Below are 19,039 nucleotides of genomic sequence, written 5' to 3'. Positions count from 1 at the left end.
TGGGACTCCCAATCACGGCTGGTTGTGTAGAGCCAAGAATCGAACCAGGGTCTGTAGTGACGCCTCTTGCACGGAGATGCAGTGCCTTAGACCGCTGTACCACACGGAAGGAAAACCATTAATTTAATCAGTTTTAGAATAAGGCTGTAACAAACAAAATGTGGAAAAAGTAAATGGGTCTGAATACTTTCCAAATGCACTGTAAGAGGAATGGAAAACCTATGGCAAAATGTATCTAATATTTTAAAGTCTGTGAGAGCTGTTCAAATTATGGTTCAAAGCCCAAAACATATGGTGTCAGCAGATAAGTCAGCATCTTGAAGAGAGCCTGAAAACTTACTACAGTGTTCTAGTTTATTAGAAATCCAAGTAACATACATGGTTTGACACATTTTACTGGGAGCAAATGTGATTCGGCGCATCTCTATGCTGGTTCCAATGGAGATCATGTCACAACATTGATCATTTACTCAGAGGGAACTAGGAAAAAGAATGAATTCAGCTTTTTACATTCTCCTGATTCTTGCCCATAGGAATCACATTAAGAAAAACATTTATGGTATTAGATGCTCTACAGACAATAAATGACCATAAGGGTAAACCGATAGGGATAAATTTATGTATTCATACTCATCCTTTATGTAAAAAGAATACAAATATATTTATGATTTAAGGTGTCAGAAATGTCATGCAAAATCAATTCCAAACATAAAATATGCTCTTACCAGAACAAAAAAAGAGAATTATAAAAATAAAACTAGTAATTTTGCTGGTTACACCTTAACCATTAATAATGCAATCATAGACACGTCTACTTTTACATACAATATATATATTTCTTTTAATAGACTTTGGTTTAGTTTAAAACAATTTCTATGTAATAAACTGTATAATACAAACAGATTTTTTAAATTATGTTAAATTAACCCAAATAAAAAAATAATGGATAAACAGACAACACGATTATTATTTTTGCTATCAGAGTTCAATACAATTGTGTAGCAGAGAAAAATAACATACTTCATACCAATTTTCTGTACAATATCTATACTTTGTTTTGCTGGTGACAGAAACATACTAGGATCAGGGTAAGTGACTGGTGCTCGACGCTCAAATGACAAAGAATGAATGGCTAGTTTGTCTCCAGGTTCTTGGACACGATGCCAGACTTACTGTAGTAAGTATTATGTTCAAAGAGAAAGACAACCATCATACATTTGCAACAGCATAAACAGAAACTTGCCTTAACCTCCAGTCCCATGCCTAATTAATTCTCTATAAAAAAACAAAATCCTAAGTATATACAAATGGGGCAAAGGCAAGTGAAGATGTTCTAGTAAGAAACTTATGCCTAAACCCATTGTACAAGCATTCAGGCTATAGATAAGAATATATGCTGAGATGGCATAGTAGTGCGTGAGGATCATTGTTTACAAGGACAGAGACAATTAGTCATATAATGACAAATTGTATAAAACATTTGTATCTTCTCGTTTATTTCTCCATTTATTCTCTCGGCTAGATGACTGAGGCCGAGGTGAGTCGCTTTGGCTGCATCCCTAATGGCACCGTATTCCCTATATAGTGCACTACTTTTGACCAGAGCCCTATAAGCCCTAGTCAAAAGTAGTGCACTACATAGGGAATATAGTGCCATGTGGGACGCACTGAGATGTTTTGTTTTGTCATTTAAAAATGTACATTCATTGTGCTGCCCAGTGATGCGTTTTAATGTCATACTGGTGTAAACATATAAAAATTGAGATTGGAGGGGTTAAAAACAACATAACTATTTTATGTTTCCATGCCATACCACGCACTACAATGTGAAAATAACGCAATCAGGTTGAACACAATCACAGAATATATTTAACGAGGGTATAATTTACATCAGGTATTATTACATTTAGTACTTTACCATATTTTAGAGATGTGGATAGGGTTATAAGCAAAGGGACGTACTGTATTTTGCTCAACAAGCCAGGTCAACAAGCACAGCGCAGGGGGAAAGGCATAGTAATTCAGCTGTTGCTCGAGCCAATGCTTACTTACCAATGGTTTACAACATTTTGCCATTGTAAGATGTATTATTGGTCTGTATTTGCATTTATTGATTTTTGTATTTATTTACTTTTTACAAAATTCCTCTAACTGCAGATATGGAAATGGTGTATTGGCCGATATGCAACTACTACTCTGTGGTATGTGTGACCTGCATAAAAATTGTCCACAAAGAAATGCAATGTCTTCAAAGCCCTCAATCTCTCTTGTTCAGTACCCTGAGGGTTTCCCAAACTCGCTCCTGGGGCCCCCCGGGTGCCCATTTTAGTTTTCCCCCGAGCACTACACAGCTGATTCAAAACATCCAACTCATCATCATGCTTTGGTTATTTGAATCACTGTGTACTGCTAGGGCAAAAACCTAGCTTGGGAAACCCTGCTCTAACTTACTGATGGCTGTCCTATGTACAATGATTGCCTCTAAATTATTTGTAGGCTTAAGGGGGTTAGAAACATAGCTGCCTTATCACCCAATGACACATCTCCCTTCTGTACCTATTAAGGGATAGCGAGGGTTTTGGACAAACAAAACAAAAATCTTTTCCAAGGACCCACTTTTCAAATCCACACGTCAAAACCGACAACCAAATCCTGCTGTCCGGGAGCAGATCACAATGTATGTCCCAAATGGCACCCTATTCTCAGGGTGCCATTTTGTACGCACCCTACGGCAAAAGGCCAATGAACAAGGTATAGAATTACCCAATAATTACTGACAATGACGGAAAAATAAATCCTAGTAAACCGCTACCACTAGCTACATTGATAAAAAGCAACGAGAGATACTATAGTAAATAATGACCAGAATCATAAAAACCTAGTAGAACTAATATTAAATAGTCGAGGCAGAGAAAGTAAACCTATTTTAGGGGAGAGGCCCTCCTTCGTAGGCTACCCAAGCCCCTGAGTAGTCCAGGGCCAAATCCTCACCCCACACTCTCTCAGCACCAGTTGTAGGGTCCCCATCCCCAAAACGCACCTTACTCTCACCCATGTCCCCTCCCTTGCTTTTAAAGGCTGGCTGCCTCGGAAGGTGGTGTAGTATTTTCCAGAGGACTACAAGAACTACTGCTGTTTTCCTGGCTAGCGGGTGATGTGTCCAAACTGGCCGATCGCTCAGGTGCCGTCTTGGCGGCAGTAGAGTCTTTGTTGCCCGACAACCCCGCACTGGCTGGGGAGGGCATAGTGGGCGCAGAGGAGGTGGAGGAGGGAACTGGTGAGCCCAATGTTCGCTGGGAGACCTGATAGGCTGCCAGCAGCTCCTTGATGCGCTCCGGCGTGGACTCCCACTTGGTGAAGCCGGCGTCATTTTGCAGGAAGATGATCACCGTGCCGTGAACTGCCTTGTAGTACATCTCCTCCCTGAGAAAGGAAGTGAGAAAGACATTTAAACTCCCTTCATACAGTGCAATTAGACTGCAACTATGCTAGTGTCTTATTCAGGGTGCATCCGGGAGAGTCGTTTTCGAAAGGGTACTTTGGTAGTGCCAAGTATAAAATGTGACTCATTTACCCAGCACAGGAAAATGATTTAAGATCAAAGGCCTGATTACCTGCATGTCCACCACTGTTCTTTACACGTTGAAATGTCCCCGCGGTCTGTGTTACATAGGGAAAACCCGTTGAAGCCTTAAGATCCGGATCAGTGAGCACTGCAGCAATATACGGACAGGTGAGACAAAAAATCTGGATGATCTGAATGATTTGGATCTGGATTTGGAGTCACACTCAAAATTAAAGTGGAAAACCACACTACAGGCTGATCCAACTTTGATTTAATGTCCTTAAAACAAGTCAAAATTATGCTCAGTAGTGTGTGTAGCCTCCACGTGCCTGTATGACCTCCCTACAACGCCTGGGCATGCTCCTGATGAGGTGGCGGATGGTCTCCTGAGGGATCTCCTCCCAGACCTGGACTAAAGCATCCGCCAACTCCTGGACAGTCTGTGGTGCAACGTGGTGTTGGTGGATGGAGCGAGACATGATGTCCCAGATGTGCTCAATTGGATTCAGGTCTGGGGAACGGGCGGGCCAGTCCATAGCATCAATGCCTTCCTCTTGCAGGAACTACTGACACACTCCAGCCACATGAGGTCTAGCATTGTCTTGCATTAGGAGGAACCCAGGGCCAACTGCACCAGCATATGGTCTCACAAGGGGTCTGAGGATCTCATCTCGGTACCTAATGGCAATCAGGCTACCTCTGGCGAGCACATTGAGGCTCCCCAAAGAAATGCCACCCCACACCATAACTGACCCACCGCCAAACCTGTCATGCTGGAGGATGTTGCAGGCAGCAGAACGTCCTCCACGGCGTCTCCAGACTGGCACATGTGCTCAGTGTGAACCGGCTTTCATCTGTGAAGAGCACAGGGCGCCAGTGGCGAATTTGCCAATCTTGGTGTTCTCTGGCAAATGCCAAACGTCCTGCACGGTGTTGGGCTGTAAGCCCAACCCCCACCTGTGGACGTTGGGCCCTCATACCACCCTCATGGAGTATGTTCCTGATTGTTTGAGCAGACACATGCACATTTGTGGCCTGCTGGAGGTCATTTTGCAGGGCTCTGGCAGTGCTCCTCCTGCTCCTCCTTGCACAAAGGCGGAGGTAGCGGTCCTGCTGCTGGGTTGTTGCCCTCCTACGGCCTCCTCCACATCTCCTGATGTACTGGCCTGTCTCCTGGTAGCGCCTCCATGCTCTGGACACTACGCTGAGAGACACAGCAAACCTTCTTGCCACAGCTCGCATTGATGTTCCATCCTGGATCATTGATGTGCCATCAATCAGTGTTGCTTCCTAAGTGGACAGTTTGATTTCACAGAAGTGTGGTTGACTTGGAGTTACATTGTGTTGTTTAAGTGTTCCCTTTATTTTTTTTGAGCAGTGTATCCACGCACACACACACACACACACACACACACACACACACACACACACACACACACACACACACACACACACACACACACACACACACACACACACACACACACACACACACACACACACACACACACACACTTGAAGTCGGAAGGTTACATACACCACATTCTTTTGGGAAGATTGGAAACCCAAATTGGTATACACGGACAAGTTCTGGCCTGGTTTAGATCTTATCTGTCGGAAAGATATCAGTTTGTCTCTGTGAAAGGTTTGTCCTCTGACAAATCAACTGTAAAATTTCAGTGGTCCTCAAGGTTCCGTTTCAGGACCACTATTGTTTTCACTATATATTTTACCTCTCGGGGATGTCATTCGAAAACATAATGTTAACTTTCACTGCTATGCGGATGACACACAGCTGTACATTTCAATGAAACATAGTGAAGCCCCAAAATTGCCCTCGCTAGAAGCATGTGTTTCAGACATAAGGAAGTGGATGGCTGCAAACCTTCTACTTTTAAACTCGGGACAAAACAGAGATGCTTGTTCTAGGTCCCAAGATACAAAGAGATATTCTGTTGAATCTGACAATTAATCTTAATGGTTGTACAGTCGTCTGAAATAAAACTGTGAAGGACCTCGAAGTTACTCTGGACCCTGATCTCTCTTTTGAAGAACATATCAAGACTGTTTCAAGGACAGCTTTTTTCCATCTACGTAACTTTGCAAAAATCAGAAACTTTCTGTCCAAAAATGATGCATAAAAATGAATCCATGCTTTTATCACTTCTAGGTTAGACTACTGCAATGCTCTACTTTCCGGATACCCGGATAAAGCACTACATAAACTTCAGTTTGTGCTAAATACGGCTGCTAGAATCCTGACTAGAACCATCATATTACTCCAGTGCTAGCCTCCCTACACTGGCTTCCTGTCAAGGCAAGTGCTGATTTCAAGGTTTTACTGCTAACCTACAAAGGATTACATGGGCTTGCTCCTACCTATCTCTCTGATTTGGTCCTGCCGTACATACCTACACGTACGCTACGGTCACAAGACGCAGGCCTCCGAATTGTCCCTAGAATTTCTAAGCAAACAGCTGGCGGCAGGGCTTTCGCCTATAGAGCTAAATTTTTATGGAATGGTCTGCCTACCCATGTGAGAGACGCAAACTCGGTCTCAACCTTTAAGTCTTTACTGAAGACTTATCTCCTCAGTGGGTCATATGATTGAGTGTAGTCTGGCCCAGGAGTGTGAAGGTGAACGGAAAGGCTCTGGAGCAACGAACCGCCCTTGTTGTCTCTGCCTGGCCGGTTCCCCTCTTTCCACTGGGATTCTCTGCCTCTAACGCTGTTACAGGGGCTGAGTCACTGGCTTACTAGGGCTCTTTCATACCGTCTCTAGGAGGGGTGCGTCACTTGAGTGGGTTGAGTCACTGATGCGATCTTCCTGTCTGGGTTGCCCCCCCCCCCCCTGGGTTGTGCCGTGGCGGAGATCTTTATGGGCTATACTCGGCCTCGTGTCAGGATGGTAAGTTGGTGGTTGAAGATATCCCTCTAGTGGTGTGGGGGCTGTGCTTTGCCCAAGTGGGTGGGGTTATATCCTTCCTGTTTGGCCCTGTCCGGGGATGTCATCGGATGGGGCCACAGTGTCTCCTGACCCCTCCTGTCTCAGCCTCCAGTAGTTTATGTGTCGGGTCAGTTTGTTATATCTGGAGTACTTCTCCTGTCCGATCCGGTGTCCTGTGTGAATTTAAGTATGCTCTCTCTAATTCTCTCTTTCTCGCTCTCGGAGGACCTGAGCCATAGGACCATGCCTCAGGACTACCTGGCATGATGACTCCTTGCTGTCCCCAGTCCACCTGGCCGTGCTGCTGCTCCAGTTTCAACTGTTCTGCCTGTGATTATTATTATTTGACCATGCTGGTCATTTATGAACAAATGAACATCTTGGCCATGTTCTGTAATAATCTCCACCCAGCACAGCCAGAAGAGGACTGGCCACCCCACATAGCCTGGTTCCTCTCTAGGTTTTGGCCTTTCTAGGAAGTTTTTCCTAGCCACCGTGCTTCTACACCTGCATTGCTTGCTGTTTGGGGTCTTAGGCTGGGTTTCTGTACAGCATTTTGAGATATCAGCTGATGTACGAAGGGCTATATAAATACATTTGATTTGACCTTCGCCAAATATATTTTAACTCAGTTTTTCACAATTCCTGACATTTAATCCTAGTTATAATTCAGGTCAGTCTCAGGTCAGTTAGGATCACCACTTCATTTTAAGTGAAATGTCAATAATAGTACCGAGAATAATTTATTTCTGCTTTTATTTCTTTCATCACATTCCCCGTGGGTAAGAAGTTTACATACACTCAATTAGTATTTGGTAGCATTGCCTTTAAATTGTTTAACTTGGGTCAAACATTTTGGTTAGCCTTCCACAAGCTTCCCACAATAAGTTGTGAATTTTGTCTCATTCCTTCTGACTTAGCTGGTGTAACTGAGTCAGGTTTGTTGGCCTCCTTGCTTACACACGCTTTTTCAGTTCTGCCCACAATTCTTCTATAGGATTGAGGTCAGGGCTTTGTGATGGCCACTCCAATACCTTGACTTTGTTGTCCTAAAGCCATTTTGTCCACAACTGTGGAAGTATGCTTGGGGTCATTGTCCATTTGGTAGACCCATTTGCGACCAAGCCTTAACTTCCTGACCAATGTCTTGAGATGTTGCTTCAATATATATATCCACAATTTTCCTTCCTCATGTCATCTATTTTGTGAAGTGTACCAGTCCATCCTGCAGCAAAGCACCCCCACAACATGATGCTTCCACCCCCATGCATCACGGTTGGGATGTGGTTCTTCAGTTTGCAAGCCTCCCCCTTTTCAACCAAACATAACGATGGTCATTATGGCCAAACAGTTCTATTTTTGTTTCATCAGACCAGAGGACATTTCTCCAAATGTGCAGTTGAAAACTATAGTCTGGCTTTTTTAATGGCGGTTTTGGACCAGTGGCGTCTTCCTTGCTGAGTGACCTTTCAGGTTATGTCGATATAGGACTTGTTTTACTGTGGATATAGATACTTTTGTACCGGTTTCCTCCAGCATCTTCACAAGGTCCTTTGCTGTTGTTCTGGGATTGATTTTCACTTTTCACACCAAAGTACGTTCATCTCTAGGAGACAGAACACGTCTCGTTCCTGAGCAGTATGACGGCTGCGTGGTCCCATGGTGTTTATACTTGCATACTATTGTTTGTACAGATGAAAGTGGTACCTTCAGGCGTTTGGAATTTGCTCCCAAGGATGAACCAGACTTGTGGAGGTCTACAAAGTTCTTAGCTGATTTATTTGGATTTTTCCATGTCAAGCAAAGAGGCACTGAGTTTGAAGGTAGGCCTTGAAATAAATCCTCAGGTATACCTCCAACTGAGTCAAATGATGTCAATTAGCCCATCAGAAGCTTCTAAAGCCATTACATAATTTTCTGGAATGTTCCAAGCTGTTTAAAGGCACTTAGTGTATGTAAACCTCTGATCCACTGGAATTGTGATACAGTGAATTAAAAGTGAAATAATCTGTCTGTAAACAATTGTTGGGAAAATTACTTGTGTGATGCACAAAGTAGATGTCCTAACCCACTTGCCAAAACTATAGTTTGTTCACAAGAAATTTGTGGAGTGGTTGAAGAATGAGTTTTAATGACTCTAACCTAAGTGTAAACTTCCAACTTCTACTGTATATTAGGACCTTCCCCCCGACTGGGATATGGATGCCTGATGAAGACCTGAAGGTCGAAATGTTATAATAAAATCACCTGGCCACATGACCAGCAGTGTTTATTTGTATAAATTCACCTACAATTCCAGCACCTGCAAAAAGTACCTGGATGTGCACATGTTCAGCTTATGTATCACAATACAACCATACTTGATTTTCCATGGCATAAAAATAAGCCGTGAAATAGACAACACCATTTGGTTCTTTGTCAAATATTGTGTGCTATAGGTTGGAAAATAAACAAACGTGACAACACAAGACTTTGTTTCCAGCATAAGGACAGTTTTCATCAAGAAATTAAGTCTGCGTCATATAGTTTCCTTGCCATGATACTTCTAAGTAGCACGATACTGGTATCTTGACAACCCTAGTCAGAACAATGGAAGTGACTCTACGGTGTTGGACACTCACTTCTTGCAGATGTGCTGCGAGCCGCTGCGGTACTCGTGCTCAAAGGCGGGCACCGACATATGATGGCGGAGGAAGGCGCTGGTCTCCATGCGGTTGAGGGCCGGGGTAGGCGGATCTCGCCACTCCGGGACAAAGATGATGAAGGACAGGGGCTCACTGGACTTCTCCAGTAGTTCCTACAGGACAGAGTACATTATTCAACAAAAACTCTCCCTGGTATTCAAAAGGAAACTGGAAAATGGAAGTCCTGCAGATTTTCTCCTTATACATAGTGGGATCTAAACAGACGGCGTGGTTCATGGACTCAGACCACTTTTGAAGTACAAACATATTGTTAAACTTTGAGTGGTGAATGTTCACTTTAAATGTGTTTCAAGTTCTAATGTCACATGCACAAGCACAGTGAAATAACTTTCTTACAAGCGCTAACTTCAACAATGCAGCATTCAATAACAATGTAATACTACATATAACAAGGTGGAACACAAAATACACAAGCTAAAAATAAGAACAATATCAAGTCAGGTCAAGACCCTTGTGAGGACAATGAGCATGCAGAAGAGCTTCCCTGAGACGGTTTCTGAGAGTTTGCGCAAAAATTGTTAAGTTTGCAAACCCACAGTTTCATCAGCTGTCCAGGTGGCTGGTCTCAGATGATCCCGCAGGTGAAGAAGCCAGATGTGGAGGTCCTGGGCTGGCAGGGTTAAATGTGGTGTGCGGTTATGAGCCCGGTTGGAAATACTGCCAAATTCTTTTAAACGATGTTGGAGGCAGCATATGGTAGAGAAATGAACATACAATTCTCTGGCAACAGCTCTGGTGGACCTTCCTGCAGTCAGCATGCTAACTCCACGCTCCCTCAAAACTTGAGTCATCTGTGGCATTGTGTTGTGTGACAAAACTGCACATTTTAGAGTGGCCTTTTATTGTCCCCAGCACAAGGTGCACCTGTGTTATGATCGTGCTGTTTAATCAGCTTCTTGATATGCCACACCTGTCAGGGGAATGCTCCCTAACAGTGATGTAAACAAATTTGTTCCAAAAATTGGAGAGGAATAATATTTTTGTGCATGTGGAACATTTCTGAGATCTTTAATTTCAGCTTACGAAACCAACACTTTACATGATGTGTTTATATTTATAAAATAAACAGTAGTTGCAGTGTATATGATGATTGCATGTCAGTGTGTGTGTGTGTAGTGTCAGTATAATTGTATCTGCATATTATGTGTGTGAACAAATTATGGAGTGAGTGTTTGTATGTGTGTTGGAGTATTAGTGTGCGTCGTGTGCAGGGACCTGTGAGTGTGCTTGGAGACAGTGCAAAAATAAGACTAAGACACAAAAGGTAACTCAGAAAGCCAATGTATACATTTTGTTAGCTATTTATCAATGTTATGGCATGGGGATAAAAAAAGCTGTTCAGGAGCCTGTTGTCAGACTTGATGCACAGGTACCGCTTGCTGTGTGGAAGCAGAGAGAATAGTCTAGGGCTTGGGTGGTTGGAGTCTAATGATTTTCTGGGCTTTCCTTCCACACTGCCTGATATAAAGATCCTGGATGGCAGGGAGCTCAGCCACAGTGATGCGATCGAGGGCAGTGCTATTGCCATACCAAGCAGTGATGCAGCTCGTCAAGATGGTACAGCTGTAGAACTTTGAAGGCCCATGGCAAACCTTTTCAACCTCCTGAGGGAGTTGACTGTGCGAGTGGGCCATTTTAAGTTCTTAGCGATTTGGACAGAGGAACTTAAAGCTCTCGACCTGCTCCACTGCAGTCCCGTCGATGTGGTAGAAGCGTGTTCTCCCCCCCCCCTTTCCTGTAGTCCACGATCAGCTCCTTGGTCTTACTGATGTTGAGGGAGAGGTTGTTGTTCCGGCTCCACACTGCCAGGTCACTGACCACCTCTCTGTAGGTTGTATCGTCGGCGCCAGTCACAAAACCGGTGATTGTCAAGCAAATAACCATCGGTCTCAGAGTAATTGGCCATCAATTAAATACATTTAGCATCTCCTGGTTTCCACATAGCCTACAAGCCACTGATGCAGACCTTTGGAACATCTACACTTTAAAGTCTAATACATCCATATGATATAGCCTACACCTTCACAATAAATCCATTATTTATTTTAGACCGGTCTAAGGAAGCATGATATGAAGAAAATGTAGTCTATTTCAGAAGAACAGAATAGCATAATCTGAGTTGTCCTTATGTTAGGTCCTGATCTGGCAATGCCATATGGCTGTGGACTACACTAGTTCATTTAGCAGACACGATTTGGTTAGAATTCCGTGGCATTATTTTATAGTATGAAGAATACAATTGAACAAAGCTGAATAAAATAGAAAGGATATTTTCTCCAAAGGAAATGAGGGAGTGTGCACATACGGCTATTCTGTGTTGAGTGGTTAACAAAGAAATAGCTATTACAATATACTCAACACAATTTAGAGTTATTAATGTAACTTTAGTTGTTCTGCAACTGTTGGACTAGATGTTTGGATTTTTTAATACATCGTAAGGCTACATGATGCGACTGAATTTTTGAAAAAAGTTGCTTGAAAAGGTATGAGCTATGCTTTGTTTTTTTACGCAGGCTGTACACACTACATCAGTCTCTCATTCACAATTTGACAAGCACATTATAATTCCTAGAATTTCACGGCGACATCCTGTGTGTGGCCGTAATGCACCCTAAAAAAAGTGACCAGTGGCCGTTGTGCCCTTCTCCCCGAGTGCTCCGAATCACCTCTCACTCACATGGCTCTCCACCATGGGATTGAGTCAACCAACAAGATGAGTAGGCCTAATGAACAGCAAAGCACTTGCCTATGTCAATCTACCATCCCCCATAATACAAAAGTCAACCTATTCTATTCTGTGCGAGAAATAAATATTCCAAACATAGTCTGGGACAGTTGTGGGATGCGATAGATCCAAAATGAATACAACCACTTGCATCAAAATACATTTTTTACGCAATGTGCCTGACGCAACAGATCAGCATGTTTAGCTTAAAATGTTGATAAACTATTAGGCTATTTCTTCAAATTATAATTGCAGCATTGCGCACATGGCAGTAGGCTAAAAGCACAAATGTTCCACTGGTGGAAAACATCATTATCAAAAGTTACTGCAAATGCAATCAAGCATGTACAGTGGTTGCTCCACTAAAATATTTGTGATTATGCTGCGGGACTTAAGACGCAATTTGTGGTTTAGTTCGGGTACCCTGCGTCACAACTTCATTGCTCCATTACAGACTACAGAGGGAAGCACAGCCGAGAGCTGCCCAGTGACACGAGCCTACCGGACGAGCTAAACTACTTCTATGCTCGCGTCGAGGCAAATAACACTGAAACAGGCATGACAGCACCAGCTGTTCCGGAAGACTGCGGAGAGCGTGATCACACAGCTGATGTGAGTAAGACCTTTAGACAGGTCAACATTCACAAGGTCACAGGGCCAGACGGATTACCAGGACATGTACTGCGAGCATGCGCTGACCAACTAGCAAGTGTCTTCACTGACATTTTCAACCTCTCACTGTACGAGTCTGTAATACCAACATGTTTAAAGCAGACACTATAGTGCTTGTGCCCATGAACAATAAGGTAACCTGTCTAAATGACTACCGACCCATAACACTCACGTCTGTAGCCTGAAGTGCTTTGAAAGGCTGGTCATGGCTCACATCAACACCATCATCCCAGAAACAAGCAGGTTGAGAGCTTCAAGTTACTTGGTGTCCACATCACCAACAAACTAAAATGGTGCAAGCACACCATGACAGTCATGAAGTGGGCAAGACAAAACCTATTCCCCCTCAAGAGACAATATTTGGCATCGGTCCTCAGATCCTCAAAAGATTCTACAGCTGCACCATCGAGAGCACTGGTTGCATCACTGCCTGGTATGGCAACTGCTCGGCCTCCGACCGCAAAAGCTCTACAGATGGTAGTGCAAACGGCCCAGTACATCACTGGGGCCAAGCTTCCTGCCATCCAGTATCTCTATACCAGGCGGTGTCAGAGAAAGGCCCTACAAATTGTCAAAAGACTCCAGCCACCCTAGTCATAGACTGCTCTCCCTGCTACCATGCGGCAAGCGGTACCGGAGCGCCAGGTCTAGGTCCAAGAGGCTTCTACCCCCAAGCCATAAGACTCATGAACATCTAATCTAATGGCTACCCAGACAATTCACATTGCTGACCCCACCCCCTCCACATGACTCTCAGTTGTCATCTATGCACAGTCACTTTAATTAACTCTACCTACAAGTACATACTACCTTAACTAACCTGTGCCTCCGCACATTGACTCTGTACCGGCACCCCCCTGCATATGTGGTTATTTTTTACTGCTGCTCTTTAATTGCTTGTATCTATTATTCTTATCCATTTTTTAAAACTGCACTGTCGGTTAGGGGCTCGTAAGTAGGCATTTCACTGTAAGGGCTACACCTGTTGTATTCGGCGCATGTGACTAATAAAATTTGATTTGATTTCTCCAAAATGTTATTTTTTAAACAAAGAGATTATTATTATTATTAGAATTATATAAAAGCCCCTTGGATATTGTCACAATAAGCCCACATGCCAAAGGGCATGTGGGTGACTCCCCAAACATATGGAAGAAGATGCTCAGGTCAGATGAGACTAAAATTTAGCTTTTTGGCCAGCAAAGAAAACGCAGTGTCTGGCGCAAAAACCTCTCATCACCCCGAGAATACCATCCCCAGTGAAGCATGGTGGTGGCAGCATCATGCTGTGTGGATGTTATTCCATCGGCAGGGACTGGGAAACTGGTCAGAATTGAAGGAATGATGGATGGCGATAAATACAGGGACATTCTTGAGGGAAACCTGTTTCAGTCTTCCAGAGATTTGAGACTGGGGTGGAGGTTCACCCTCCAGCAGGACAATGACCCGAAGCATACTGCTAAAGCAACACTCAAGTGGTTTAAGGGGAAACATTTAAATGTCTTGGAATGGCCTAGTCAAAGGCCAGACCCCAATCCAATTGAAAATCTGTGGTATGACTTAAAGATTTCTGTAAACCAGCGGAACCCATCCAACTTGAAGGAGCTGGAGCAGTTTTGTCTTGAAGAATGGGCAAAAATCCCAGTGGCTAGATGTGCCAAGCTTATAGAGACATACTCCAAGAGACTTGCAGCTGTAATTGCTGTAAAAGGTGGCTCTACAAAGTATTGACTTGGGGGGGGGGGGTGAATAGTTATGCACGCTCAAGTTTTTTGTCTTATTTCTTGTTTGTACCACAAAAATAAATGTTGTGTAAATCAAATCATACAAATCTCCCCAAAAAACATTTTTATTCCAGGTTGTAAGGTAACAAATTAGGAAAAATGACCGGTAGGTGGGGGTGAATACTTTCGCAAGCCACTGTATGTGTGATATTTGTTTTGATTTAGATAGGACCATTATCATGCACCTGTAACAGGGAAACCTCGAAACAGGGGCAGCGGGAAAAAATACATGTCATCTATGCACTTAAATAGCGAATGGAGGGCACTTTTCGTGTCATTCAGTTTCATGCCAGCCAGTTTGGCTATACTCCTGTTGTAAATACACTGCTCAAAACAAAATAAAGGGAATACTCAAACAACACAATGTAACTCCAAGTCAATCACAATTCTGTGAAATCAAACTGTCCACTTAGGAAGCAACACTGATTGACAATAAATTTCACATGCTGTTGTGCAAATGGAATAGACATCAGGTGGAAATTATAGGCAATTAGCAAGACACCCCCAATAAAGGAGTGGTTCTGCAGGTGGTGACCACAGACTTCTCAGTTCCTATGCTTCCTGGCTGATGTTTTGGTCACTTTTGAATGCTGGCGGTGCTTTCACTCTAGTGGTAGCATGAGACGGAGTCTACAACCCACCCAAGTGGCTCAGGTAGTGCAGCTCATCCAGGATGGTGCATCAATGCGAGCTGTGGCAAGAAGGTTTGCTGTGTCTGTCAGCGTAGTGTCCAGAGTATGGAGGCGCTACCAGGAGACAGGCCAGTACATCAGGAGACGTGAAGGAGGCCGTAGGAGGGCAACAACCCAGCAGCAGGACCGCTACCTCCGCCTTTGTGCAAGGAGGAGCAGGGGGAGCACTGCCAGAGCACTGCAAAATTACCTCCAGCAGGCCACAAATGTGCATGTGTCTGCTCAGAAACAAACTCCATGACGGTGGTATGAGGGCCCAACGTCCACAGGTGGGGGTTGTGCTTACAGCCCAACACCATGCAGGACGTTTGGCATTTGCCAGAAAACACCAAGATTGGCAAATTCGCCACTGGCGCACTGTGCTTTTCACAGACGAAAGCCGGTTCACACTGAGCACGTGACAGATGTGACAGAGTCTGGAGACACCGTGGAGAACGTTCTCCTGCCTGCAACATCCTCCAGCATGACCGGTTTGGCAGTGGGTCAGTCATGGTGTGGGGTGGCATTTCTTTGGGGGGCCGCACAGCCCTCCATGTGCTCGCCAGAGGTAGCCTGACTGCCATTAAGTACGGAGATGAGATCCTCAGACCCCTTGTGAGACCATATGCTGGTGCGATTGGCCCTGGGTTCCTCCTAATGCAAAACAATGCTAGACCTCATGTGGCTGGAGTGTGTCAGCAGTTCCTGCAAGAGGAAGGCATTGATGCTATGGACTGGCCTGCCCGTTCCCCAGACTTGAATCCAATTGAGCACATCTGGGACATCATGTCTCGCTCCATCCACCAACGCCACGTTGCACCACAGACTGTCCAGGAGTTGGCGGATGCTTTAGTTCAGGTCTGGGAGGAGATCCCTCAGGAGACCATCCGCTACCTCATCAGGAGCATGCCCAGGCGTTGTAGGGAGGTCATACAGGCACGTGGAGGCCACACACACTACTGAGCATTATTTTGACTTGTTTTAAGGACATTACATCAAAGTTGGATCAGCCTGTAGTGTGGTTTTCCACTTTAATTTTGAGTGTGACTCCAAATCCAGACCTCCATGGGTTGATACATTTGATTTCCATTGATCATTTTTGTGTGATTTTGTTGTCAGCACATTCAACTATGTAAAGAAAAAAGTATTTAATAAGAATATTTCATTCATTCAGATCTAGGATGTGTTATTTTAGTGTTCCCTTTATTTTTTTGAGCAGTGTATAAGCAATGTGCTTAATATTAGGAAAATTGAGAAATGAATATAGTAGGCCTAGCCTATAGAAAGCTGATGGGATTGTCCTCGTTAGTGGATACCATCACTGTTTTCTCTTGCAATTGCATAGCCTATAGAAATGCTGCGCAACATGAGCTCATAGGCTCTCATGAAGTGTTTGATTAGATTTTCGATATCATTTGCATTTATGTCAGAGTGACTGGAGTGACAAAGTGCTGAGTACCATGCAAGTTTGGTAGGCTACTAATGACCAGCAGCAGAATCAGACCTTAGAAATGTCTAGTTACTGTGACTAAACGGTCACGTGGAATTTGACTGCCTTCATGACCGCCGGTGTGGCGGTAATACAGTCACCACAACAGCCCTAGGGTGAACAGAGAGTACAGGATAGGACTAAGCACACACCCCTGTGGGGACCCTGTGTCAAGGGTCAGCGAGGCAGAGGTGATGTTGTCTACCCTCACAACTGGGGTTGGCCCATCAGGAAGTCCAATTTGGAGGGGGAAAAGGTGTTGAACGCTGAGCTGTAGTAAATAAACAGCATTTTCACATAGGTATTCCTCTTATCTAGGTGGGTGAGGGCTGTGTGGAATGCAATTGAGATTACGTCGTCTTTGGATCGGTTGGGGCGGTATGCAAAATGGAGTAGGTCTAGGGGGTCTGGGATGATGTGTGCTATAACCAGACTCTCAAAGCACTTCACGATTACAGATGCGAGTGCTACAGGGTGGTAGTTATTGTAGCATGAAGAATTAAGAGTTCTTGGGAACGGGAATTATGATGGTAATCTTAAAACGTGGGGATCACAGACTGGAACAAGGAGAGGTTTAAAATACTGTGAATATACCTGCCAGCTGTTCTGCTCTAAGAATGCTCCCTGGAATACCATCAGTCCATTGTTTTTATTTACTTTTCTGCTCTTTTGCATACCAGTATTTATACTGCACATCATCATCTGCACATCTACAGTTGAAGTCGGAGGTTTACATACACTTAGTTTGGAGTCATTAAAACTCGTTTTTCAACCACTCCACAAATTTCTTGTTAACAAACTATAGTTTTGGCAAGTCGGTTAGGACATCTACTTTGTGCATGACACAAGTAATTTTTCTAACAATTGTTTAAAGACAGATTATTTCACTTATAATTCACTGTATTACAATTCCAGTGGGTCAGAAGTTTACATATACTAAGTTGACTGTGCCTTTAAACAGCTTGGAAAATACCAGAAAATGATGTCATGGCTTCTGATAGGCTAATTGACATCATTTGAGTCAATTAGAGGTGTATCTGTGGATGTATTTCAAGGCCGACCTTCAAACTCAGAGCCTCTTTGCTTGACATCATGGGAAAATCAAAAGAAATCAGCCAAGACCTCAGAAAGAAAACTGTAGACCTCCCCATGTCTGGTTCATCCTTGAGAGCAATTTCCAAACACCTGAAGGTACCACGTTCTTCTGTACAAACAATAGTACGCAAGTATAAACAACATGGGACTACGCAGCCGTCATACCACTCAGGAAGGAGACGCATTCTGTCTCCTCGAGATGAACGACCTTTGGTGAGAAAAGTGCAAATCAATCCCAGAACAGCAAAGGACCTTGTGAAGATGCTGAAGGAAACAGGCACAAAAGTATCTATATCCACAGTAAAACGAGTCCTATATCGACATAACCTGAAAGGCCGCTCAGCAAGGAAGAAGCCACTGCTCAAAACCGCCATAAAAAAAGCAAGGCTACGGGTTGCAACTGCAGATGGGGTCAACGATTGTACTTTTTAGAGAAACGTCCTCTGGTCTGATTAAACAAAAATAGAACTGTTTGTCCATAATGACCATAGTTATGTTTGGAGAAAAAAGGAGGAGGCTTGCAAGCCAAAGAACACCATCCCAACCGTGAAGCATGGGGGTGGCAGCATCATGTTGCGGGGATTTTTTGCTGCAGGAGGGACTGGTGTATATAAAAAAAATAGATGCCATCATGAGACAGGAAAATTATGTGGACATATTGTGGCCATCACAAAGCACTGACCTCAATCTCATAGAAAATTTGTGGGCAGAACTGAAAAAGCGTGTGCGAGCAAGGATGCCTACAAATCTGACTCAGTTACACCAGCTCTGTCAAGAGGAATAGGCCAAAATTCACCCAACTTATTGTGGGACGCTTGTGGAAGGCTACTTGAAACGTTTGACCTAAGTTAAATAATTTATAGGCAATGCTACCAAATACTAATTGAGTGTATGTGTTAATTTGCTAAATTGTAATCATTTCACTATTATGTCCTATTTATTGCCTTACCTGCATTTGCACACACTGTATATAGACTTTATTTTTATATTGTGTTATTGACGCTTGTTTATTTAATGAGTAACTCTGTGTTGTTGTCTGTGTTACACTGCTTTCGTAGCCTGGTCGCAGTTGTAAATGAGAACTTGTTTTCAACTAGCCTACCTGGTTAAATATAGGTTAAATAAAAAAATTAAAAGGCCCCTAGGCCTTGACCTGATTAAAGACTTTACTTACATAGGCCTCCGTGAGTAAGATCACCGAATCTTCTGTGTTGGTGGCAGCCCTCACACCCGGGACACAATGTTATTGTCAAAGCGTTCATCTGGTAGTGAGTGATGCATCTTTGGGGAGATCACTGCTGTGTCTCCCTTTGTAATCCTTAATGGACGGTAGCCCCTGCTACATGCAGCGTGTGTCGGAGCCTGTGTAACATGACACCTTATTCC

At 43.7% G+C, this 19,039-nt stretch overlaps 1 protein-coding gene across 1 annotated transcript in view; it reads right to left on the bottom strand.

Moving 5' to 3' along the window:
• Nucleotides 1–348: 348 nt before the first annotated feature.
• LOC135539554 (mRNA (2'-O-methyladenosine-N(6)-)-methyltransferase-like) overlaps nucleotides 349–19,039 on the bottom strand; it is a 48,431-nt gene continuing 29,740 nt past the window's right edge. The window contains 2 exon segments of the mRNA XM_064965491.1: nucleotides 349–3,423; nucleotides 9,134–9,309. Of these exon segments, the coding sequence (XP_064821563.1) occupies nucleotides 3,072–3,423; nucleotides 9,134–9,309 (528 nt within the window). The 3' untranslated portion in view covers nucleotides 349–3,071.

The sequence above is a fragment of the Oncorhynchus masou genome, chromosome 5, assembly GCF_036934945.1.
Source record: "Oncorhynchus masou masou isolate Uvic2021 chromosome 5, UVic_Omas_1.1, whole genome shotgun sequence".
In the NCBI taxonomy this organism is placed as follows: Eukaryota; Metazoa; Chordata; class Actinopteri; order Salmoniformes; family Salmonidae; genus Oncorhynchus; species Oncorhynchus masou.
The sequence above is the reverse complement of the archived record's forward strand: the minus strand, read 5'-3'. Positions and strand labels throughout refer to the sequence as shown.